The sequence below is a fragment of the Oncorhynchus kisutch genome, linkage group LG20, assembly GCF_002021735.2.
Source record: "Oncorhynchus kisutch isolate 150728-3 linkage group LG20, Okis_V2, whole genome shotgun sequence".
NCBI classification, from domain to species: domain Eukaryota; kingdom Metazoa; phylum Chordata; class Actinopteri; order Salmoniformes; family Salmonidae; genus Oncorhynchus; species Oncorhynchus kisutch.
The window spans coordinates 37,658,295-37,686,221 of record NC_034193.2 but is presented as its reverse complement, the minus strand read 5'-3'; the positions used below and the strand labels follow the sequence as shown (position 1 = coordinate 37,686,221).

The following is a 27,927-nucleotide window of genomic DNA, read 5'->3' as shown; positions in this document are numbered from 1 at the left end:
ATGGGCTGAGAACTACTGAGTGGGATGAGTCCTACTGGGTGGGCTGAGAACTACTGAGTGGGATGAGTCCTACTGCGTGGGCTGAGAACTACTGAGTGGGATGAGTCCTACTGCGTGGGCTGACTACTACTGCCATTAACAGGAAGATTGCACGTGTCACTGATGGTATGTTTGGCCCTCACAAATGGAGACGTGAGCGTTTTCCTTGTAAATGTCTGTTAAAAATCCTCCTTAAGGTGTAAAAAAAGCATGGAAAACTGTGATGTATGATTGCCTTTAAATGACATCCACTGTGCTCTTGATAAGAACTTACATTGTGTGTCTGTTTTTCTTGTTTTGCCAAAGGCTTTTGACACTGGGGACCATGCTGTGCTAGTGAAAAGGTTCAAATGTTGTGGAATTAATGGTCATGCTCTAGATTGGATTATAAATTACCTATCAAAACGTACACAATGTGTAATGGCGGATGTTTGTAAATCTGAGTCCATAGAGGTGTGCTCAGGTGTTCCGCAAGGTTCTATTTTGGGCCTACTGTTGTTCATTTTGTATATCAACAACATTGGGGATCTTATTGAAACAGCTGATGTACATTTTTATGCAAATGATACTGTACTTTATTCAAGTGGTAGTAGTTTATCTTTAGCTTTTGAAAATGCCCTAAGAGCATTTAACATCATACAACATAATCTGTATGATTTAAAGCTGATTCTAAATTCAGGTAAAACAAAATGCATGGTATTTTCAAATGCTAGGCATGATACAAATCATGTCATTGCTACATTGGCTGGACATACTATAGAGCAAGTTCACGTGTACAAATATTTGTGTGTGTGTGGTTTGATGATAAACTGAGCTTCACTGTGCATGTGGAGAACTTGATAAGGAAGCTCAAGCTGAAAATAAAAAAAATTATTACCGGCATAAGGCTTGTTTTTCTTTTGAGGCCAGGAAGGAGCTGGTACGATGTACATTACTGTCGGTTTTAGATTTTAGTGATGTTATATATATGCAGGCCTCAGCCACTACCCTCAGAGCACTTGATTCAGTGTATCATACAGCCCTCAGGTTCATTACAAATCAGAAATGTCTAACACATCATTGTGATCTCTACAGCGCTGTTGGCTGGTCGTTATTGACCTTGCATAGGCTTAAACACTGGTATACACTGATTTATAAGGCCATATTGGGCAAAATGCCATTTGATCTCTGTTCTTTTTTGGTCAGGTCAGTAAATAAATATCTATTACGGTCCAATTCTGATTTGCTTCTAACAGTACCAAAAATTAGAACAGGACATGGTAGAAATAGTTTTAGTTACTTAGCTCCATGGTCCTGGAATTCTGTCATGAACATTTGAAAATGTGATGATCTAGTTTCGTTGGTGGAGTTTAAACACTTGATCGATGTATATATCATAGAAGAGTGTAATTGTCTTTAGGACAGCTGTTTTTAGTCAAGAAGTTTGTGTTTTTAATGTACAATGTTTTTGTTGTACTGTATGTGTGTTTATAGTTGTGTTTAATGTTGTATTAGTGTACGTAAGTTGTTTTGTCTGAAACGTTGTTCCCCCTGCTGCTATTGGACCAGGTCTCTCTTGGAAAAGAGAGATTATCTCAATGAGAAAAAACCTGTATGAATAAAGGTAAAATATATATATTTTTTTTTAAATGAGTGTGCTAAACAAACGGTCAAATCATTTGAAAATACAACAGTTCTTCTTTAGAATGATTTACATTTAAATATTAAAGAACAACTGTTGTATTTTCAAATGATTTGACCGTCAACCGTCATGCTCTTCAATGGTATCTTTATCTTGTCCATTTATTGAAAAACATACTTTTGGAGTTGTAAGATCAATATGGACAATCTACCCAAATAATGTGTATAAAATCCAGTCTCATTGCTATGAAACCATTTTTTATCTGCTGCGTTCTTGCATTTGTTCTATCCCTACAACCCCCTCATATCATGTAGAAACAAACATGAATGTATCTTATTTTGGCAACACATGGGCACAATTTACAAGATCGTTCAGCCATTTTTTTTTGTAGAAGTTTTTACTACAGTGCAAAATTTTCAGTCCACAAAAACTTAAACCATTATAATTGATGTACTGGGTAATATATAAAATACCATTCTTTCATATCATCCTTTCTAAATACCAATCATATCTACAGTTAATAGTATTTTAAGAGATGACCGTCTCAGTTCCTAGAGCCCTATGGCAACCTCAAGCGTCAGTAACAAGTGCAATAGGGACTTATTTATCTCTTTCACTCTCCTATATACTCTCCCCCTTTTTGTTTCCCCTGCCCCTCCATTTCTTTCCCTCCCTCTTTCACTCAGATCTGGACACAGAGGATACCCCTCTTTTGGTCTCTGCCGACGACTTCAACCAAGCATTGGATTGCCTCAAACCGTCCGTCTCTGAACAAGAGCTTCTCAAATAAACTCATTCAGCAGAAACTCACTGCAAAATAACCAAGCCAAGTGCCATCAAGTATGGGGCTAAGCTATTCTCTTCTGCATGCACTACATTACCACAAGCGTGTATTCCTCAAGAGTTTTGGCTCTGCAAAAAAACTGGGGTGTGAAGTTCTTCCTTTTCTCTGCACTAATGAGTGGTGTCATTTAGTCCAAGGGACCAAACTAGTACACAACCTAATTAATGCACAATATTGTATGTGGACCACATTGGTACAGTTTGCAATTTGCACAGTTAATCTGAACAGTCAATGTAAGGTTAAGGTTAGTATATTTGTAACCACTCGTTTCTGAATTGAGCTTTAAGCTTCATACCTTGTTAATGGCAGCAACAAATGCATATGAGTTGTTCAAATGAAAACTACTATATCCATGGTCCTCCAGGAGTAAAGTTGGGACATCACTTTCCTATATTCTCAAAGTGACACTAAATGCTGCTGTTCTGTTTTGTTTCTCTATTCTCACCGGAGTTACTAGCCATATGTTGTCCATTAATTGCAAAGTTGTCTCTTACTGAGTCTTGCATTTCAACAGGATGTTCCAAATCTGTGGTTTATTTTTCCAATGCTTCCCCAACCTGAACTGTTTGGAATGCTGGTTTCTTTTACAAGCCATCCTTTCAGAGACTCGTTTGAGCAACAATAGACCCAGCCAAGCCATCAACAGTTCAAATAAAAACAACTAATATAATGGGTTGATGGAAAAATCAGCATATTCAACAGTTCTCCTAGACCAAGTTTTGGGTAACAGTTTTGGTGCAGAGTTCCCTTCCACCCTGTAGATCATTTGTAGTTCATCACAAGTCATTTAAAAAAAAAGGTGAATTTTGTAAGTACAGTTTACAGAACAAATACACATGGAAACAAAGCTACCGTATTAATCCATGAGAATGTATCCGGGTCACACTTTATTAAGTTGTCAGTTGATTGTTTTAAGAAGTCATGATTTTTTACAGCATGAGTAACAAAGCTGATGTTCCACTGAGTGACATTGTTGGAGGAATGTCAATGTGGATGGTTCAAATCAAAGTTGAGCTTGAACTAGAGTTGAGTAATTCTCTGCTATAATTGACTATTTAAATTTTGTCCTTTGTGAAGATTGTGGAACGAAAGTTAATGTATTTACATGTGCAATGGGCTAACTTAGTATAAAGTGTAACCATGATAAATTAACAATATCATTTATAATATTCAAAGATTGCTATCACTGTCAAAAATTATACTTATATTTTTGTATGGTGAGACATTGTGCTTTCCATCTCATGGTAGCAAAAATGACAATGATTACAAAAGTAAGAAAGTAAGACAAACAAATCTATAAAATTGTGAATTGTGTTAACTATAACTTTCAAATGGTGCAAACTTTTTTTTCTAGCCAGGTTAAGTAATTGTAGTGTTTATGTCATTAATTATCTGATTTTAAAAAGTATCACTCGGGTTGGTAAAATAAACTTTACCAAAATATGAACTTGCTTTACTTGAAACCTTTCCAATAAAGAATACATTGCAGTGTCATAAGCAGGGCATATGATCTTTTAAGCGGTTTATTTTATGAGACCTGATTTGTGAAAGCTTGTCATTCACCTAAATACAATAGCCAATGTAGTAAGAAAATATGTTTGGCAATATATATATATTTTTTAAATGTCCTGTCCATGGCACTGTAAAGTAGGCTTTATGAATTGAGTGTAATAGTGTTGCCTTGAATTGTCACCTATTTGTAAAGGAATACAAGCATTTTGCTACACCCGCAACACATCTTCTAAATATGTGTATGTGACCAATACAATTAGATTTTTGAATGTTTACCTCAAGGTTTATGCTCTTTTTAAGTCACTTGGATGGTTTATGTAGAATAAAGAAAAAGGATGGGTCAGATTGTTAATGGTGACCCTTTCATTGGCCCAGAGTTGCATTAATGGTGACCCTTTCATTGGCCCAGAGTTGCATTAATGGTGACCCTTTCATTGGCCCAGAGTTGCATTAATGGTGACCCTTTCATTGGCCCAGAGTTGCATTAATGGTGACCGTTTCATTGGCCCAGAGTTGCATTAATGGTGACCCTTTCATTGGCCCAGAGTTGCATTAATGGTGACCCTTTCATTGGCCCAGAGTTGCATTAATGGTGACCCTTTCATTGGCCCAGAGTTGCATTAATGGTGACCGTTTCATTGGCCCAGAGTTGCATTAATGGTGACCCTTTCATTGGCCCAGAGTTGCATTAATGGTGACCCTTTCATTGGCCCAGAGTTGCATTAATGGTGACCCTTTCATTGGCCCAGAGTTGCATTAATGGTGACCCTTTCATTGGCCCAGAGTTGCATTAATGGTGACCCTTTCATTGGCCCAGAGTTGCATTAATGGTGACCCTTTCATTGGCCCAGAGTTGCATTAATGGTGACCCTTTCATTGGTCCAGAGTTGCATTAATGGTGACCCTTTCATTGGCCCAGGGTTGCATTAATGCTGTGTACCTGGTGGTTTAGATATTTGCACCTGCTAGCCACGGAGAGGCACTATTTTCTTATTCACCCACTCAAACACAAATTTGCTTATGTGAAACAAATCATTCTCTGACTGGAAAAGATCTATCCTAAGAACACAGCGATAGTTCTGTTAAACTAAATGTGTGCCACTGGATGTAAATAATGTACAAGTCACACTCATTGTACTATAATGAACCATAACAAATTTGTATTTGAAGAGATATACAAATGGGCGTGTAGGAGAAGATCTCGATTAATCAGGGGGTCTAGATCTCTGTTGCAGGTCCCTTGTTTTCACAAAAGACGCTAAACCCCTTTTCTGTTTGCTTTGGCTTTTAGTTCGTTGCTTTGACAAAGATTCAAAACGTAGTTCTTCCATGTCTTCGTCTTTCATATCTAACTCAGGTGGGGAGATCCTCTTTGCCAAAGCCTCAACTGAAATGCGGCATTCGATTGCAGGTTCTGTAAGACAAAGAACATGTGTTTTCAATTTGATCATAATTAGTATTTTGACAAATGAACTGACTAATTGCTATAACAGGCCTATATAGTTCAATATTAATTTAGATACGGTAACCATAATGTATCAATATAATACAAAAAGGAAATGGAAAAAACAAAGGGCACAATTTGGTTAGTTAGGCAATTGTAAATTATACAATATATCCAGGTTGAAATATGCTGACCGCTTCCAATGGGAAATGATGATTACAGAGGCAACAGACCAGATCATTAGTGTGCCACTAGCATTGGAGTTTATGCTGCTGGTAGGAATTAAGTTCTTAAGAGGCTATCTGATTGGTCCTGTACATTAGATCTTATAGCCAACCAAAAATCTGACATGTAGGTTGAGGGGGGGGGCTGACCTTTTGAAGCCTTCAAATTGATCTACTGCACCCCATCTTATCTTCACTATGCTGTAGTGTAGTGTTATCCTATCCTAGAGACTATAGCTGTATTCAGAATTACATACTCGCTATGCCTACAACATAGTATGTTTGGCTGCAGTGTACGAAGTATGCAGGGTAGTATGTTTATTTAAGTATGGTTGACAGATCAGGATGTCATACAACATTTGCCCCAAAATGTAATAACAGCAAGGAATATCTGATGATGGAAGAATTGCAGCTCTCAAAATTAGATATATTTTCTACCACGGAGGTCGCACAGATGAGTACAGTACCAGAGACTCGAGCAGCAGAGGGCACACATCAAGAGTACAAGCTGAATATGGGGATCAATGGAGATTCTCCAATTCAAGTTTTTGTAAGAGCTTACAAGTAAAGTAAAAATGCTTATGACAACTGGGCCTCAAATGTAAATATGACACTGTAACAATGTTTAGATTTAGCCATGTATCTGTCTATCCCCATTGTATGCTGTAAAACGTGCCTCTGGGAGACACATCAAACGACTGGAAAACTGAATGGGCTCCAATGGAGCAAAACCTATTTTTTCCATGTTATGGCTAAATCAAAGTGGCTATTTATTGTATGAGATCACTGTACACTATCACAGGAGTGTCCATTTCTATCCCAGAAGGCATTACTGGAGGAAGGGATTGTGGCTAACACCAAAGGTTTGCCCCTATTTGTCTCAAATCTGATCATATTTAGCAGCCAACACTTATCCTTAATGAGTGATGCGATAGTTTTCTGATGTTTGAAATCAAACAGTCATGAGAATGGGACGCTAGCTGTAGCCCAAGCTAGCCTACTAGCAAGGTACTAACTCCAGGTAACTCTAAGGTAAAATCACAATATGCAAAATAATACTCTAGTGATTTTAGAACAACTGCAACTAGGTGTTGGACTAACATTAGCATTTGCAATCCCGCACGGAATACCTCCCCATATTTATTACCGTATGTAGTATGTTTAGTACAATGTGCATGCTCATGTGGTATGCAAGTATTTAGCATGTAGTTCCCCATTCCGAACATAGCCTATGGTCATGTTGAGTGCCATTTGTTAATTGACATGAGCTGCTGCATTCTGGACTGACCTTAGTTTGTTGATGGTTTCATCATGAGAGCCAGTGTGGATAACTTTACAGTAGTCCAGCCTAGATAAAATGATAGCTTGGACCAGTTTTTCAGTGTCCAAGTTGCCGATGCATGATCTGATAAATAGAAAACAGGGTTGGCCCCAAGACTGACCCCTGTGGTACACCAGTAGACTGAGCGAATGGCATATTAGTATCAGTAAACAGTGGTTTGTCGTTGGAGTAAGATTGGAACCTCTGCTGGGTAACCATTCTACAGAATTTCGAGGACAGGAAAGTGTGTTGTGCGCAATTGCTCGAGTTCTTTCTCTTTTCTTGACTGGCTGTGAAACCCAACAGGTAGGCATCACAGAACTCTAATTATTAAGCCGAATATGAACTACTTTGTGTACAGTTAAAAATATTTTATCTAGTCACACTGTACAGCAACAGGTATAACACAATATGCAAAACTTCTCAGAAGCATGTTTGGCCTCCCTATGTCTTATATAATCTAGTAATGATCCTGACAAAATGTTGTCACTGGAAGATCTGATACATAAATAGACATTGCAAGCCTTATAATAACACATCTCAATGGCTCCTACAGGCTTATATCAAGTTATAAAGAATTTTCACTGTCATCTTTAAATCAAGTGTTACTGTGTACCCCTTTAGAAATGAATTTATGATTAGTATTAACAGTTTCTATTAAGTGTCAGAAGACTGCACACAACACACTCTCATTTCCTTAGACCAAAAACTGTTCCTCAACCTCAACTGTTGGCGTTGGGTATCTTTTGTGACGGGTATAATTATTAAGAATAATCCGTTTTGATGGGAGGGAGTTTATTCTTACATCCAACACTAGCCATATTTACCGCTTACGTGGCCTTTGCTACTTTCGTGCGCTTCATCCTTTTCCTCCGCATGAGGGTCACCTGAGGTCTTTTCAACCCCGCGATGAGCAGCAGCAGTCTGGGCCGGGACTTGGTGAGCCAGCTTCTCAGTAGCGTCCCCTTGGGAAACCTAGGGGAATGGCAACAGCTTAATCCACTAGTTTATACAGCACCATTATATAAGCACGGTGTACATGATATGACCGCTAACTTCTTGACTGTTACTGACTGCATGACTGACTATATCTGCACTAGAGGTTGTCCATTGTTATAGTAATGCCATTTCCAGGAGAGGAAAATGATCTCATACACAGTCATGCATGCCATTTCTCTGTTGAGGATTTCTCTTTGAAGCTTGTCTCACCATGTTAATAACTCAAACCTCACCAACTATTACTGGTTCCGAATTTAACATCTGGTCAATACATGGAAAGAGATGGTCAATACTCTTTTAGGCTTGAGGATTGAAGGTGAAATGCTCGTTTTCTTTCTTTTAGGCAGTATTGACCTAGATCATTGCACAGATGAAATGCGCAATCATTCATAAGTACAGATGTCAATAATAAATTGGCCCCCAATTTTGCAATCATATTTACTTAATCATTCATCCTGAGTAAAGGCCCTGCTGCCAGTTAATGGATTTGAAATGAACATGATTGGATCTCCTTTCACATAATCATATTGTGATCCTGAAAACTCACTAATGTTGAAGATAAGTAATACCACTTTGTCAATTATCTGCAGCCCTTCAGGTGAGACTATACAGCAAGCAGCTAACTTGCAATTTTGATCAAGATGTGATCTCAAGCCAAATATACTGTTAGCGTGATTTAACATATATATTACATTACATAACCACAAAAGGTATTTGCTAGGCTGCAAAGTGTGGGTGTCCCTTTCTGTGTTGTACTTGTTTAGTTGCCCCCAATGAACTTGTCTGTGCATGTGATTATGCAAAGAACATACTATACACAATGTGGCTGACATAACCTGAACTATTGACCTTTATACGTGACCAACAGTCTTGGGTTTACCGTAAAGTTGCAGACTGCCTATGCAGACATCAATCTCATCTCCTCTGAAACCTATGGCACCAGCCTTTTTTTCTGTATGAATTTTAGACTAATACAATATTATTTTCTTGCTTATCCTTAAAAAAATGCAGCTTAAACACCTGAATACTTGGAGGAAACACAGTGTGTTACTATGGCCTCTAAATTGCACTCACTTGTGGCAGGCTTCCATAAAGTAAGCCTGAAACCAGAACCCTACCTCAACTAGTAAAACTCCTCACCGAAGCACCATAGCAACCTTCTTACGCCGAGTGTCGTACCCCTCGCAGCCCCAGTTCTGACTGCTGAGCATGATGGAAAATATACAACTTTCAATTGTTCGACTTTTTCTGGTCGAGCGCGGCTAAACTGGTCAGAGAGAAATCTAGCAATGTTTAGATGTGGTAGGGCCTTGTTGAAGCCATTGTTGTCACTCTGCGGGCTTGATGTTAAATGTACCGAGAGCAACGTTGTTTGTTCAGTGCACCCATCCCCGCTCCCTCTTCCCCTCACCATCACCATTTTTCATTAGCTTTATGGAAAGAGGATAGATTTCCCCTTTCTCTGTCATCTCAAGTGGTACAAGGTTAGGAGATGGGGTGTCCTTCAATTCAAAATGAGTTGTTTAATTTCTCAGTGTCCTGATGCTTCAGGAGCCTCTTCCGATATCATGTTTTATTGAACCCTCTGAATTGTTCTTGATCTCTTCATGACATCTAGGTAAGTGTCTCTGGTCGTTTCAAGTAGTTGTCCAATAAATGTCATAGTCCTTGCTCAAAGTGTCAGAAATCCAAAACATTTCACCAACAAGTGGGAAAAAATTATTTTCCTCTTCCATTCATTTCTTCACTTAGAACATTCCTTGTTGATAATGGATATTTCCACACCCTTCTATTTCCACATTATACATCCAGGTTGTCCTTTCTGCTCTGATAGTGCCCCCTCTCAACTTGCAAGTGTGAGGAGATTGCTATTATGCAGTTTACATCTCCACCCCCCAACCTGAGAGCTGAAATCTTGCCATTTTGTTACTGACCAGTCCCGAGTCAGGTAAGCCAGATAACAGACATTATTCTCTCCTGTCCGTCCTGTAGCAACTAGCAAGAGGAGCTCACTTTAGTGTCTGTGCAAATCTTAAAGCATTTACCTAATCACCAACCAGGCTGTCACTGTCACTCTTAGCAAATGTGCTTCAATAGCATTAAAAATGTTCCTCATTGGTAGCTAAAGAACCATTCATCCAAAAATTATGAATACACAAGTGGTTTCTTTTTTCAATTCCAAACACTGATAAGAGTTCAAATACAGTTATAGCCAAATGGTGGCCCTAAAATATCTATTGAGAATAACTTTTCAAAGTAGAACATACCATAGTCTGTGTTTGGCATGAAAACGACCAAAATACCACCATTACTTTCTTACAAGTTATTAGCACTTGCCTTAAATACATCAGGAGTTGAGAGGGTCTTACTCCTGAGCAATAGTTAAGAGTTCAAGTATTAAAATGGAGGTGAGACACTCCAATTGCTACCATTAGTATATCCACACCCAAGCTACCCCTCTTTAAAGCCACACAGTCAACTTCCACTCTTCTTTCGGCACACGACTTACAGTACTCGCCTAAAGTTCCTACCTCTGGAGGAATAACAAACGGAAAGCAGTCCTTACCAATTGACCCCACACATTTGTTAGGTTATGCCCCCCGCGTCCCTGCAAAGGCACATATATGATCCCGATAGAGTTTTTTTCCTCTCAAACTAGAAGGTTCAACCAGGATGCAAAAACAAATCTGCTAAATAATAGGAGGCCATGAACTCCACGGGGGAGTCAGGGAGGGGGCTTTAAAAAGGAGGGTCCACTCAGCAATTCTCACTGCAAACAGCAACGGATGATCCCGGCCAGCCAGCCAATCGGGGTCGACCACATGGGCCCAGTTGCCATGACATCCGGCACTTGACCAATATAAAAAGCACAACCATTGGACAATGTATAAAGAGGTCAGCCAAACTGTCATGTCCCCACAGTAAGTGGGCACATAGTTAGATCATCTAACTTAATTTCACTTACATCGAAATCTTTGCTTTTCTGGTGGAAGAATATCTGACCATTAATTTCCAACAATTCTTTATCCCGGGGGAAATATTTGACTAAAATGTGCTCTACTGGCTCAAAAGCGACACAAACACTTAGACAAAGCATATTTAGAACCCACCATACTCAGAAATGTATCCTTTTACACTCACTATCAGCTATGACACCTTTTGTTAGTCCACCTTGTGCATTTAGTAATAGAAACCGCTGTAATTGTAGTGGCTACATAGTGCTCTCTAGAGGGAGCTGTGGCTTCAGCCAATACTTAATGAGATGCAGGAAATGGCAGGAGTGGGAGGAGTAGGACTGTAATGGCATGCTTAGTTGACAGTCTGCACAGCTCAGGATAGACCCCTGTTTTGGCACTGCAAAGATTGCCCAAGAAGAAGAAGGGGGAGGAGGGTGGAAGACCTGGCACTGCATTGCAGATCATCAAACGAGAGGGAGGGAGGGAGAGCTGGGATTTCCAGAGGGATACTGTGTGATTCCCTGTTGTAAAGTCTTCAGAATATCAAATACGCCAGTCTAATGGCTCCTCTTACCCACTGCAGTTTAGTGTGTTAGGGTATGAATTTCAATTTGTCTTAATATGACAATGAAATTAATTGTATCATTATTTGTAGTTATCTTTGATTGAATAATTTACCCTCAATTATGCAGAGTAATTACCCTGATTATAATGGAAACTTGACTTTACTGACTGATCCTTATACACTTCACACATGGTTAAGTAAAGTGTGAAGCATTTATACAGTTAATTCGGAAAGTATTCAGACCCCTTGACATTTTCCACATTTTGTTACGTTACAGCCTTATTCTAAAATGTATAAATAAAAATATAAAAAACATTGAAATAAGTATTCGGACCCTTTGCTATGAGACTCATAGTAAATTCAATGTATTGGACATGATTTGGAAAGGTTCTCTGTCTATATAATGCCCCACAGTTGACAGTGCATATCAGAGCAAAAACCAAGCCATGAGTTCGAAGGAATTGTCCATAGAGCTCCGAGACATGATTGTGTCGAGGCACAGATCTGGGGAAGGGTACCAAAACATTTCTGCAGCCTTGAAGGTCCCCAAGAACACAATGGCCTCCATCATTCTTAAATGGAATAAGTTTGGAACCACCAAGACTCTTCCCAGAGCTGGCCGCCGGGCCAAACTGAGCAATCGGGGAGAAGGGCATTGGTCAGGGAGGTGACCAAGATCCCAATGGTCACTCTGACAGAGCTCCAGAGTTCCTCTGTGGAGATGGGAGAACCTTCCATAAGGAAAACCATCTCTGCAGCACTCCACCAATAAGGCCTTTATGGTAGAGTGGCCAGACGGAAGCCACTCCTGAGTAAAAGGCACATGACAGCCCACTTGGAGTTTGCCAAAAGGCATCTAAAAGAACTCAGATCATTACAAACAAGATTCTCTGGTCTGATGAAACCAAGCTTGAACTCTTTGGCCTGAATGCCAAGCGTCAAGTCTGGAGGAAACCTTGGACCATCCCTACAGTGAAGCATGGTGGTGGCAGCATCATGCTGTGGGAATGTGTTTCAGCGGTAGGGACTGGGAGACTAGTCAGGATCGAGGGAAAGATGAACAGAGCAAAGTACAGAAGGATCCTTGATGAAAACCTGCTCCAGAGCGCTCAGGACCTAAGACTGGGTCGAAGGTTCACCTTCCAACAGGACAACGACCCTAAGCACACAGCCAAGACAACGCAGGAGTGGATACGGGACAAGTCTCTGAATGTCCTTGAGTGGCCCAGCCAGAGCCCGGACTTGAACCCGATCTAACATCTCTGTAGAGACCTGAAAATAGCTATGCAGTGACGCTCCCAATCCCGATCTGCAGAGACGAATGGGAGAAACTCCCCAAATACAGGTGTGCCAAGCTTGTAGCGTCATACCCAAGAACACTCGAGGCTGTGATCACTGCCAAAGGCGCTTCAACAAAGTACTGAGTAAAGGGTCTGAATACTTATTGTAAATGTGATATTTCCAAAATGTCTAAAAACTGTTTTTGCTTTGTCGTTATGGGGTATTGTATGTAGATTGATGAAGAAAATTGTACAAAACAGGAACACCTTTCTAGTATTGAGTTGCACCCAATTTTGCTGGCCCATGTTGACTCCAAAGCTTTCCACAGTTGTGTCAAGTTGGCTGGATGTCCTTTGGGCGGTGAACCATTCTTGTTTCACACAGGAAACTGTTGAGCGTGGTGCTATAGGCCAAATAAGAGCTTTATAAGAGCTAACTTCAGCAGCAAACCTCCTTGGTGCTCACAGTAATGAATGAGACTTGAAATAAATGATAATCTAGGGAAGTTACTGTAAAGGGGGAAAAAATGAATCCAAAGTACAAAATAATTTAATATGAACATTTTACACATTTTACAAATACTAATCTTTTGACAGTATGTGAATAGAATAACATGTTCAGTGCATTTTAGAAAGTATTCATACCCCTAGACTTTTTCCACATTTTGTTGTTACAAAGTGGGATTCAAATGGATTTAATTGTTATTTTTTGTCAACGATCTACACAAAATATTAGTATAAGAATTTTTTAACCATTTGTAAATAAAAATGAAACACTAATATCTTGATTAGATAAGTTTTCCCATGTTGAGAGCTTCAAGTTCCTTGGTGTCCACATCAACAACAAACTAACATGGTCCAAACACACCAAGACAGTCGTGAAGGGGGCACGACAAAGCCTATTCCCCCACATGAGACTGAAAAGATTTGGCAAAAGTTATACATCTGCACCATCGAGAGCATGGTTGCATCAGTGCCTGGTATGGCAACTGCTCGGCCTCCGACCGCAAGGCACTACAGAGGGAAGTGTGTATGGCCCAGTACATCACTGGAGCCAAGCCTCCTGCCATCCAGGACCTCTATACCAGGCGGTGTCAGAGGAAGGCCCTAAAAATGTTCAAAGACTCCAGCCACCCTAATCATAGACTGTTCTCTCTGCTACCGCACGGCAAGCGGTACCCGAGCGCCATGCCTAGGTCTGAAAGGCTTCTTAACAGCTTCTACCCCCAGGCCTTAAGACTCCTGAACAGCTAATCAAATGGCTAACGAGACTATTTGCAGTTACACCCCCCCCCCCCCCCCCCCCGCCACATATTGACTCTGTACCGGTACCCCCTGTATAGAGCCTCAATACAGTTATTTTACTGCTGCTCTTCAATTATTCGTTATTTAGATTTTTTACTTAAAACTTATTTTCTTAAAACTGCATTGTTGGTTAAGGGCTTGTAAAGTAAACATTTCACTGTAAGGTCTACCTACACCTGTTGTATTCGGCGCATATGACAAATACAATTTGATGTTAGAATCACAATTTTGGCAGCGATTACAGCAGTTAGTCTTTCTGGATAAGACTCAGAGCTGTCCACACCTGGATTGTGCAACAATTTTCTAAAATGTTCAAGCTTTGTCAAATTGGTTGTTGATCATTGCTAGACAACCATTTTCAGGTATAGCCATAGATTTTCACGCAGATTTAAGTCAAAACTGTAACTTTGCCACACAGTCTTCTTGGTAAGCAACTACTGTAGATTTGGCCTTGTGTTTTAGGTTATTGTCCTGCTGAAAGGTGAATTAATCTCCCAGTGTCTGGTGGAAAGCAGACTGAACCAGGTTTTCCTCTAGGATTTTGCCTGTGCTTAGCTCCATTCCATGTATTTCTTGTTTTGAAAAACTCCACAGTCCTTAACGATTACAAGCATACCCATAACATAATGCAGCCACCACTATGCTTGAAAATATGGACAGTGGTTCTCGGTAATGTTATAATTTTTTTTTGTAATTTAGCAGACACTCTTTTTCAGAGTAACTTACAGGTGCAATTAGGGTTAAGTGCCTTGCTCAAGGGCACATTTTTCACCTGGTCAGCTCAGGGATTCAAACCAGCGACCTTTAAATTACTGTCCCAACTCTCTCAACCTCTAGGCTACCTGCAGTTGTATTGGATTTGCCCCAAACATAACACTTTGTATTCAGGACAAAAAGTTAATCGCTTTGACACATTTTTTGCAGTATTACTTTTACAATATTTACTTTACTGCATGTTTTGGAATATTTTTTTATTCTGTCAATTAGGTTATTACTGTGGAATAACTACGTGTTGTTGATCCATCCTCAGTTGTTTTCTCCTATCACAGCCATTAAACTCTAACTGTTTTAAAGTCACCATTGGCCTCATGGTGAAATCCCTGAGTGGTTTCCTTCCTCTCCGGCAACTGAGGACGCCTGTATTTTTGTTGTGACTGGGTGTATTGATACAACATACAAAATGTAATAACTTTACCATGCTCAAAAGGGATATTCATTGTCTGTTTTTTGTTTTATTACCCATCTACCAATAGGTGCACTTCTTTGTGAGGCATTGGAAAACCTCCCTGTTCTTTGTGGTTTAATCTGTGTTTGAAATTCACAGCTTCGACTGAGGGACCTTACAATTATCTGTATGTGTGGGGTACAGAGAGGAGGTAGTCCTTCAAAAATCATGTTTAAAAACTATTATTGAACACAGAGGGACTTTAGCATATTTCTTTTACTCCTGAATGTATTTAGGCTTGAAATAACAAAGGAGTTGAATACTTATTGACTCAAGACATTTCAGCTTTTCATTTTTGTAAACATTTCTAAAAACATAATTCCACTTTACGGGTGTATTGTGTGTAGGCCAGTAACAAAACAAAATCTACATTTAATCCATTTTAAATTCAGGCTGAAACAACAAAATATGGAAAAAGGCAAGGGGTGTGAATACTTTCCTTACTATTCATTATTAGTCCTTACAATTCGTTATTATTATTCCTTCAAATCTGAAATTCCAGAACAGTGCACACAGGATATTACAGTTTTAAGGTCAAGTACAAACATTGTGGTGTAATCATGCACACCACAAACAAGGCTGCAGGAAAGACATACTGTAGAAGATGCAAAAAAAATAAGAATTGAATCCAATAATTTGTTTACTAATTTCAATTGTTGGTGTTATTCCATGAATAACAAATGTGTACTCAAGGCAACCCGAGGTCAAGTTGGTCAGTTAATAGTAATAGAAAGGGAAAGTGTCAAAGGGCATTGGGAGATTCTGATTCATTTTCTGTCTTTTAGAATTGCTCAAGGAAAATACATTCAGATGCAGTTCTCATGCATTGACTACAATGTGTCTTTAACTGACAAAAGTGCACCTGTGAGAATGTCCTCATTATATTCCTTGTACATAATCTGTAAATGCCACACACTCAGGTGCAAAACTATTAGCACCCTTGATAAAGATGAGCAAAAAAGACTGTATACAGTGCATTCGGAAACTATTCAGACTCCTTGACTTTTTCCACATTTTGTTTAAAGACTTTTTCCTTATTATACAATGGATAACATTTGAAAAGGGATTAAATACCCCATAATTAAAGCGAAAACAGTTTTTTAGAAATCTTAGCAAATGCATTAAAAATATAAAACATAAATAATGTATTTACATAAGTATTAAGACCCTTTGCTATTAGACTCAAAATTGAGCTCAGGTGCATGCTAGTCAGGATCGAGGCAAAGATGAACAGAGCAAAGTACAGAGAGATCCTTAATGAAAACCTGCTCCAGAGTGCTCAGGACCTCAGACTGGGGCGACGGTTATGAGAGCAAAACTACAAGATTATGTTATAATAATGTTATTGCATAAAATTGTTGTTTTTTGCAACAGAATAGGGTTCTTAGAACTCTAATGTGTCTGTGTGAACTGAGAGTGGGCCTCTGGGGCTTAATGCTGATAGTAGATTTACGATGCCTTAGGTGATAAACCTAACAAGCCGCATTCCATTCATGTGAGGGAGATTGCTCAAGTCTGACTGGAAGGTACGAGGGAGAGATGGCTCGGGTATGGATAATGATGAAGGGAACCTTGTTTTGGGGGCCAGACTCTGGTTTCCACACATTGAGAACAGTCTTTACAGTAGATAGTCTACTGTGAATTATTCATTTCTTTCATACAAATCCTAACCATGTGACCCATTCCACACATCTGTTGTTTGTCATGTTGACTATCTTTGCTATAAAAAATAGCTGTGCATCGGTGCTCCCCATCCAACCTGACAGAGATTAAGAGAATTTGCAGAGAAACATCTGTAGAAACTCCCTAAACACAGGTGTGCCAAGATTGTAGCATCATACCAAAGAAGACTCAAAGTTTTAATCAGTGCAAAAGGTGCTTCAACAAAGTACTGAGTAAAGGTTCTGAATGATTATGTAAATGTGATATTTCAGTAGTCTTTTTATACATTTGCAAACATTTCTAAAAAACAGTTTTTGCTTTGTCATTATGAGGTATTGTGTGTAGATTGAAGAGGGGAGGAAAAAACGATCTAATCCATGTTAGAATAAGGCTGTAACGTAACAAAATTTTGAAAAAGTCAAGGGGTCTGAAAACTTCAAGTGCACAGTAAATCTTTTTTACAACTTTTTTTCTTCTACTAATACAATTGCACAGAGAAAATAGATATTTAAAAAGATACAGTTCAAAATTATTGGAACCGCTAAAGATTCTTATAAAAACAAACAAAATCTGCATTAACATTCTACTTTTTAAATGAATCTCAGTTTAAATAACTGTATTGTGGTCTTCCATGGCTCCCTGTTTACTTCTAAAATGAGGTAACACACATGTAAATGTATCATCAATTGCCATGGGAAAATGCAAAAAACTCACAACAGGAACAACAAATAGCTTAAAAAACAAATATCCCACTTACCACTATTATGTCAACAATTAAGAGGTTTAAAACCACTGGTAAACCTGCCTGATATTGGATGCATGTGTATCTTGTTCCCCACACACAGTAAGGAAGATGGTTTGGGAGGTAAAGAAAAATTGAAGGGCCAAAGTTGGAAAATGATGGAAAACTTCAGGTCACCAAGTAAGTCTTAAAATCTAGAATTAGATGCCACGTCCATGCAAATAGGCTCTTTGGAAGGGTTGCCAGAAAAACTTAATTGAGAGCAACCCACAATGGAAACGCTTGGAGTTTGCATTGGCACTTGGATTGGAACCTGTGCAAATAGAGCTCTTTGGCCAAGCACAGGAGTGGTGGGTTTGGCTTCAAAATAAGAATGCATAGGCAGAAAATAACCGCATACTTACTTTAAAAAATGATGATATGAGCTATTTTGCTTCCACTGGTCCTGGTGGCCCTTGTTAAGGTCAACGGCATCATGAACTTTACCAAGTACTGCACTAGGGCATTTTAGCCCAAAAACCTTGTTGCCTCTGCCAGGAGGATGAAACTTGGCCGCAAGTAGCTCTTCCAGCAAGACAATAGCCCCAAGCACATATCAAAATACACAAAGAAATGGTTAATTCACCACAAAATCAATATTTTGCAACGGCTCTCTGTCTACGGACTTGAACCCCAATGAAAACCTGTGGTTTGAATTGAAGAGGGCAGTCCATAAGTGTAGACAAAGGATATCAAGGATCTGGAAAGATTCTGTATGGAGAAATGGTCTAAGATCCCTCCCAATGTGTTCTCCAATCTCATGAAACATTTCAGAAAAAGTTTGTGCCGTTATCCACGCAAGGGGGAGGGTGCCGGAGTATATTAAAAACAGGGGGGGATCCCTATCTTTTTTTTAGAGAAAACAATTATTATTTGTTAAACAAAATCTCTTTCTCTGAGCAATTGTAGTATTTGTATTATTTATTTTATACAGTCTTTTTTGCCCATCTTTATCAAGGGTTCCAATAATTCTGGACCTGTCTGTAAATAGTATCTCTTTTTACTCCTTTAACATTGCAATTCAAATGCTAAAGACACAATATAGATGGCAATACTTTGCATATTATATCAACAGTGATGACCCAAAATGCACAAAGGTTTCATAGTTTAGACAAATTCACATTGATTTCTTCCCATAACAATTTAGGATGGATGTTGGTTGAAAAGATGCCATGGTTTCCACCATACATTGAAAGTTCACAATCATGATTTTCCCTTCACTTCCCTTCATTTTAATACCACAAGGAGAGAGCAATGGTGTAAATAACAATGGACATTGTCATTTTAGATATGTGCATCTTCGCTGTGGACATTGTCATTTTAGATATGTGCATCTTCACTGTGGACATTGTCATTTCAGATATGTGCATCTTCCCTGTTGCGCCACACTGCTCATGTAATCATGGCCACATCACTCCCTGCAAGTTGAAGTGCTTTGAGACCAGGCGAAAAACTATATCAATGCAATAAAATATTATTGCTAATTTCAATTGAGTGCACAGATTTGATGAAAACCTCCTTAAGGGGTTAGTCATTTTACCATGTGAAAAGTGTGACCAAATTAAAACTAAAACGAATCCAATTGAAAAGAAATTAGACAACAAAAGCGTTATTTATGCGGTTTACAGTTTGAACCCCTACAAAAGTAGATTGATGGAATATCGGACAGAATGTACCTCAAGGTGCAGAGATAATCCAGATGTGCATTTTTTAAAATCCAGATTACCCCTATATCTAATAATAATAATAATAATATGGTAAGAAAATCCCTCATTACTCATCTGTACTAATTTAGGAACATCTTACTGCCCAAGTCTTCACAAAACCTCTCTCACAATTTTGCTACACCGCAGCCAGCTCCTGGATGAATTCTAGGATGCATTCACTTCATGTTCCATAGACCAATGTTTCACAACTCCCTTTCGAGTAACCCCAACAGCACACATTTTTGATGTAGCTCCGGACAAACTCACCTGATTCAACTCATTGAGGGCTTGATCGGTAACAAGTTGAATCAGGAATCAGTGCTTGTCCGGGGCTACAACAAAAATGTGTACTGTTGGGGGTAATCAGGGACTGGAGTTGGGAAACACTGCATAGACTGCCAAAACATGCAGTGTCAAGATTGTGAGAAGCTGTCGTCCTTATGGGAATTGGGGGATGCTGGTCGTGACATCTCAAAGAAACTGGATGAGTGAGAGGCCTTTTTCGATTTTAGTAGTTGAAGCATCTCGGCCAGCTGTGCCTCCACCACCGCCATGCGGCCATTAAGAGACCCGATGTCTCCCCTAAGTTCCTGCTTCAGCTCCAGGAAAGAGGCGTGCATGGCCTGTACGGGTATAGGACAGACAACCAGCTTCCCTTCTGACTGCACATGGCTCCGGTCCTGCGGAGTGTGGGCGTCATCCACGTTATCCAAGCGCAGGTCGCTCTTAGTAATACCGCTGTCACAAGAGTCCGTCTTCTTGAGAGACATCTCATTATGGGACTTAGTCCTGTCCGGCAAGGTCTCCATGGACTCGGCCTTAGAAACGCTGCTCCACGACTCTGCTTTCACAACAGACTCCTTGAAACGACCCCAGCCCTTTTTGGTCTTTGGCGCAGGCTCTGCGGACTTGCAGCCTATGAGGTTGCCGTTTTGGATGGCAGGGGCATGAAGCATGACTCGGCTAGAGGGCCTGGAGGACAAAGACAAAGATGTGGATGAAGCTGTGGGAGTAGCAGGGCTCTCGGTCACCATGATGATGCTGGTGGAGGCGAGGACCTCATGGACCTTGGTTTGCTCCAGGTGGACAGTGCCCTTCTCCAAGTCTGGTGGCTCCCCCTGACAGGTTCGCTCCACTGCCAGTCGCGCCTCCCTCTGCTGCCGGAAGCGCTGGAAGAGGCGACGGACGGGGTGGTCCGGAGGAAGGTTCAGAGGGGCCTCGTTATTCCTCTTGAGCATCTCCTCTTCCTCACGTTTCACATCACTGATCTTCCGGAACACTATCTGTAACAAGAAATCAGAACATCAGGTTGGGATCAAGCCCATCTTAAAATCATTGGGTCCAAAATGACATTCAACTACTCAACGCTTTAAGTATTTTGACTTTAAGTATTTCTTTGGACACTTATGACTTAAACATTTCTAAACTGAAGGAAAATAGCATAATGTCCCTAAGCCTCCAACATACACTACAGTAAGTATGTGGACACCTGTTCGTCAAACATCTCATTCCAAATCATGGGCATTAATATGGAGTTGGTCCCCCTTTGCTGCTATAACAGCCTCCACTCTTCTGGGAAGGCTTTCCACTAGATGTTGGAACATTGCTGCTGGGACTTGCTTCCATTCAGCCACAAGAGCATTAGTGAGGTCGGGCACTGATGTTGGGCAATTAGGCACGGCTCGTAGTCGGCGTTCCAATTCATTCTGATAGTGTTCGATGGGGTTGAGGTCAGGGCTCTATGCAGACCAGTAAAGTTCTTCCACTCCGATCTAGACAAACCATTTCTGTATGGACCTCACTTTGTGCACAGGGGCATTGAAACAGGATGGAAGCACAGAATCGTCTAAAAAGTCATTGTACGCTGTAGCGTTAAGATTTCTCTTTTTACGGGGACTAAAAGGGCATATCCCGAATCATGAAATGTTCTTCGACATGGAGGGTCAGATGGTGGTGATGTCCTAAGAAAGATGTACAGTAATTATTTCATAAAGCTAAAGTGTCGGAACAATAAAGTGTTGGCATTTGGGAATAGTTAATTTGGCACTGCTAACCAGGTTTGACTAATTCAAATCTCTTTCGTGGAGAGTTTGGAAGTGGTAATGTTTAATTAGATCAAATGTAGGTAATATTGTGCAACATCATTACTATAAACATGTGGAACTGGCACGTTAGCATCGACTAGTAGGCTACTACTCCGAGGACAACCGCTCACTGCCCTAAAAATATCAGTGCAGCAGGTTTTGTTTGTCTCATTCATTTATTTATTTATTACATTTTGAATGGCCAGCTGGAAGCTCACAGGAACAAGAAGTCTGCATTGTGTTTATGTAACACAGTGGTCTTTATTTAGGTGCACTCAGCACAAACACAAAGCAGTAGCGGCAAAAAGTAAAGCAGCTACCCCTCACCATAGTTATTTATCAAGGCAGTGGAAATACAAAGTGTGACCCCTTTTAAAATGGATGAATATATTGTACCACGTTGAAATCATGGCAGGTGACACATAAAACCATACAAACACATAAATAAGTAATGTTGGGGATAGGAAACATAATCAAAAAGGACAAATCTTATATCGGTCTGCTAATACAAGACTATTAAAGGCCCAGTGCTCTAGTTTTGTAAAAAAATAAATAATAATAATTAATTACCGTAATTTCCGGACTATAAGCCGCTACTTTATTCCCACACTTTGAACCTCGCGGTTTATACAATGACGCGGCTAATTTATGGATTTTTCCCACTTTCACAAGATTCATGCAGCCAAAAAACTGAGCACCGTCACATGATGTGACGTAAATCGAGCGCGCTCAAACTTCCCATCATTCTGATTACGGTAGTAATTTTGTCACCCTCATCATGGCAAAGACACGGAGAAATGCATATGATGCAGCTTTCAAGTTGAAGGCGATCGATCTGGCTGTTGGAAAAGGAAATAGAGCTGCTGCACGGGAGCTTGGCCTTAATGAGTCGATGATAAGATGTTGGAAACAGCAGCGTGAGGAACTGACTCAGTGCAAAAATACAACAAAAGCTTTCAGAGGGAAGAAAAGCAGATGGCCCAAAGTATTTGCAGCCACTCGACATCAGTGTAAATCGTGCATTTAAGGTGGCGCTCCTTGTTCAGTGGGAGGCTTGGATGACAAGTGGGGAGAAATCCTTCACTAAAACGGGCCGCAGGCGAAGAGCATCTTATGGTCAAGTCTGCCAGTGGGTCCTGACAGCGTGGAGCATTGTCAAAAAATCCACTATTATCAACAGGTTTTCGAAAGGCTGGACTGCTGCGTGTTGAAGGGGCAGCATGAGCTCAGCGGGGTATTTGCCTCCGGATGAAAGTGATGAGAGCGACAATGAAAGCGATCCAACATCGGATGAAGCAATTCTGAGGCTATTCAACTCCGACACCGAAGGAGATGACTTCAGTGGTTTCAGTGCACAGGAGGAGGAAGATAGTGACCAATGGCTTTCTTGGTAGGCTACTGTTTTAATTTTTGTTACAAGCCGTGTTTCGTTAAAGCCTATTTATTTTTGTTACAAGCTGTGTTTCGTTAAAGCCTATTTATTTTTGTTACAAGCTGTGTTTCGTTAAAGCCTATTTATTTTTGTTACAAGCTGTGTTTCGTTAAAGCCTATTTATTTTTGTTACAAGCCGTGTTTCGTTAAAGCCTATTTATTTTTGTTACAAGCCGTGTTTCGTTAAAGCCTATTTATTTTTGTTACAAGCTGTGTTTCGTTAAAGCCTATTTATTTTTGTTACAAGCTGTGTTTCGTTAAAGCCTATTTATTTTTGTTACAACGCCGTGTTTCGTTTAAAGGCTGTGTAAAGTTCATTTGTTTCAATGTACCGGTAGGCACCTGCGGCTTATAGACATGTGCGGCTTATTTATGTACAAAATACATATTTCTTAATAATTCAGTGGGTGCGGTTTATATTCAGGTGCGCTTAATAGTCCAGCAATTACGGTAAGATTTTTCAAGGGGTTCAAGGGGTGCACCCCTACTTCCCACGGCTATGAGCACAGGTATGGTTTTGAGAGCATTTATTTGAAACCTTGAAATTGTATTAGTCTAACCAAGTAACTGAAATGAATTGGTTTTCTCTTCGCATCAGATATTTTAGAGTGAAGTGGGTGAGGTTAACATTGACCCAATGCCTATCTAAATGCTTTAAGCAATGCTGTAGTCAAACTTGCCAGATTAAGGCGAAGCACAGGTCACAATCAAAACCCAATAACTTTCCATCTCAAAGCCTGCAAATGCATCCTTAGCTGTCCATTCAAACAGAGGTCGTCAATGTCTAAATACACATTCAGACTCTTCTCCAAAGACTGCTCCAAAAGGCAGAGACTATCCCACAGTGCAAATTACATTTGTGTATTCATAAAGCACAATCCCCTGAACAGCCAATCAGATCTTTTGTATATTTGGCAGACCAGAGAGCTGAGATAACTGCTTGACCTGAGGAAGGATTCAGAATGGCTAAAAAGTAGTGCTGATCGAATAAACAACGTCTGTTCAATTATTTTAATTCCCTTTTGTTCATTTTTTTTTTCTGTGAGCTCAATGCACACATTGCACAGTTTCTCTAGAGATAAATCATATCTAGCCTGAACTGTGCAATGTAGTAGGGAGTTGTAGTTTCCAACAGGCCAATATTTGAAAATAATAAATTGGCAAATATTGCACAATCCATGTGTGCAAAGCTCTGCCAAAGGTGATTCTAACATATTGAGCCAGGGGTGTGAATACTTATGTAAATGATTTTTATGGATTTCATTTTCAATAAATTTGCTAAAATGTCTAAACATGTTTTCACTTTGTCATTGTGGGTTATTGTGTGTAGATGGGTGATAATCAAATCAATTAATCCTGCAACACAACAAAATTTGGAAAAGGTCAAGGGGTATGAATACTTTCTGAAGGCATTGTATCTACCTCTCCAGTATCTCTGCACATGTTTTGGAACTGACCCAGTATATAGCTAGCTTACGACTCATGACTCATGTTCTTATTTTTTTATTTTGTTGTACTTCAATGTTATTTTAGTACTACATATTGATTACTGCATTGTTGGGTTTTAGAGCTTGCTAGAAAGGCATTTCACTGTACTTGTGTACGTGACATTAAAATGTAACTTTTATTTTCACGACGGTCTTCATCCATAACCATTCGTTTATACGGTAATCGTGCCCGCACTACAGCTGTAGAGTTCCATCTTCAACAAATTACAGCGCTACAATTACTCACCTGTAATATGTCTAAATAATGGCTACAAGTAGTCGCCACATTGCCCATAACTGTCTCTGTCTTTATCTGTCTCTAGGAATGTGGCAGATTCATTCAGTTAATATTCATTTGTTCATGACCATGATAGTGTTTGAGATTCAGTACGGCGAACGAGAAAATGGGTCCATGTAGTGACAGATCAATCTCAGTATCTTGTGTTAGTAGTAAGACCTTTCTCAGATCATGATTACATGTGGTCATACAGACTGCAGAGGCTTTCCCAGAATCATTTTGACGTTAACCATGTGATCAATATCTTTATCACCCTAGTCGTTTTCATTTAGCCATTTCACCTGGTGAAATTGAATCGTGACAATGGATTAACATATATGAAGAACAAGAGAGTAGTTGGTACATAATGCTTTGTAGAGTGGATTATTGTAGCTACTTGTTTAATGTTATGAAACAGTTGGTCATGAAATCATGTAAATCAATGTGTTATTAGGAAATACAGCACAAATAATGTTGTCCACCAGATTATTGTATTAGATTTAGATTCGATTTAGATTTGTATCCCAGATCTGTATCCCACATTTCTCACAAGATCAGTAATATTGGCCAAAACTTCACCAGGAAAATTTCTTTTTGTAAATCCTGGTGTGTAATGTCAAAAGATTTGTCCTGTGAAGGGACTGCAGAGGATGCAATATGGGGTATTGCAGGTGGAAGACCAGCACTGTGCCTCCTCAAGCGAGTCAGGGTCATTTCTCACACAGGAGATTGTTATTGCACAGTGCGGCAGAACGGGTCCCATGCAGCAGGGCTGGGTTTCAGATCGATCAGGGGAAGGGAGAGGCCATGAGAGGGATAGAGACAACTAAAGGGAAATAAAGAGGAGAAAAAGATAATGGGAAGAAGAGAGAGACTGATGATGACAGACAATACCCATCTAGTGTTTAATCAGCCTAGGGTGGAGAGGTGGTACACATAGGATTCAGTGGAGGCTGCTGAGGGGAGGACGGATCATAGTATTGGCTGGAACGGAGCGAATGGAATTGCATCAAACCATGTGTTTGATGTATTTGCCATTTTTCCACTGATTCCGCTCCAGCCAAAACCACGAGCCTGTCCTCCCCAAGTAAGGTGTCACCAACCTTCTGTTATAGGATTTGTCTTTGGATCAAAAAGTTGGTGTTACTTATCTTCTTAATAGTTATGTACTTTGTAGCTGTAGTAGCAGTAGTAGTCATTGTAGCACAACATGGAAGTGGTGGTATGTGGTAGTACTATAGGTACTGTATTGTAGTAGTAAAGTATTGCCCAATACTATACAGTGAGGGAATATGATTGTAGTGTTTTTTATCCCTGTTGGCTGGCTTCCACCATGCTGTGCTGGCAACATTGCCAGGCTCTGCTTTGACTTTGCCTTTAAAGGACAACTGTCTGACATTGGTGGTGAATATTATGAACCCTGAACTATCTGATCAGTCAGTCAGAGAGGTATGGGTTTACCTCTCAAGGGTCTAGTTCTTCTTAAGGCCTTTTTTATTTTTACTCCAGTCACCTTTGCTCTTTGTGGATTTGAGGCCCATGGTTTCTTTTTGACCACTTCATTTGTAAAAAGATATACAAATGAAAATTAATTGAATGACTGATTACAAATTCCAATTCTTGGCGCATGGACAGTGATCAAACAAGTGACTAATGTCTCTCTATTGTAACAATATATTCCCAGAGCTTTTGTGTTCATCTATTAATCACTTTTTGTGCAAAGTCCCTTGCTGCTGCACTCAACTGAAATACTGGAGGTCTTTCACACTTCCTGTTTCTCACCTTGACCTTATGATTTCTGGTACAGAAGGGAATAAATGAAAAAAACATCTTCATGGTAAAGCAGAACAGAGAAGAGGATCTGACCATCGCCCTGAAGGAGTTCCCCCACTCACCACCTAGGTTACTTCCCCTTCTGAAATATCATGTTTAAAAAAAAACTTTATGCAAATCTCAAGGGCCTTGGTTTGTGCAACATGATTTGGAAACAATTAACATCACTAAGGGGCAGTATTTCTAACCTTAGATCTGTGGGTTTGACAAACATTTTCATGCAAGTCTCTCACTGACATCAATGAATGATTCACGTGAAAGTAATGCATGCTTTTCCATACTTGGAATGGGGCCCCGACAATCTAGATAAAGAATTTATTAATTGTAAACCTTCTTTTACCAGGTAAGTTGATAGAACTGCGAAAAGTTATAGGGGCGAGGATTGAGGTTGAATGAGTCATCCATAACTATTTAATGAATATGATGTAACAGTTAAATAAAGGTGATATTAAAGATTCATGCATATTTGACATCCATCTGGCAGGCACTATAAGACAAGAAGTTGAAAGCAGCTCTCTCGTCAAATGTAACAAATGTATCCACTCGCTGTGCTGTATGTTGCTTCGGATAAAAGCGTTTACTAAGTGAAATATTTATATCCACAACCGGTCAAAAGTTTTTTTTAAAACTAATTCAAAGCTTTTTCCTTATTTTGACTATTTTCTACATTTAAAAAATATTTATTTTACCTTTATTTAACCAGGTAGGCCAGTTGAGAACAAGTTCTCATTTACAACTGTGACCTGGCCAAGATAAAGCAAAGCAGTGTGACAAAAACAACAACATAGAGTTACACATAAACAAACGTACAGTCAATAACACAATAGAAAAATCTATGTACAGTGTGTGCAAATGCAGAAGAGTAGGGAGGTAAGGCAATACATAGGCCATAGAGTCGAAATAATTACAATTTAGCATTAACACACTTGCAAAAGAGAAAGAGGAAAAGTAACAATATGGGGATGAGGTAGTTGGGTGTGGCTATTTACAGATTGGCTGAGTACAGGTACAGTGATCGGTAAACTGCTCTGACAGCTGATGCTTAAAGTTAGAGAGGGAGATTATAAGACATAGAGGGAGATATAAATGACATCTCCGAAGTCAAGGATCGTTATGATAGTCAGTTTTACGAGGGTATGTTTGGCTGCTTGAGTGAAGGATGCTTTGTTGCGAAATAGGAAGCCAAATCTAAATTTAATTTTGGATTGGAGATGCTTAATGTGAGTCTGGAAGGAGAGGTTAATGTAGATGTAGAAAATGTAGAAAATTACAAACAAAAAAAGAAAAATCCTTGAATGAGTAGGTATTTTTGGCCAGTATTGTATATTA

The 27,927-nt window shown here is 39.6% G+C and overlaps 1 protein-coding gene across 1 annotated transcript in view; it reads right to left on the bottom strand.

The window, feature by feature from the left end:
* Positions 1-13,338: 13,338 nt before the first annotated feature.
* LOC109875534 (potassium voltage-gated channel subfamily H member 1) overlaps positions 13,339-27,927 on the bottom strand; it is a 61,814-nt gene continuing 47,225 nt past the window's right edge. The window contains exon 12 of the mRNA XM_020467871.2: positions 13,339-20,768. Coding sequence (XP_020323460.1) covers positions 19,899-20,768 — 870 coding nt within the window. The 3' untranslated portion in view covers positions 13,339-19,898. The remainder of the gene's footprint in view (positions 20,769-27,927) is intronic.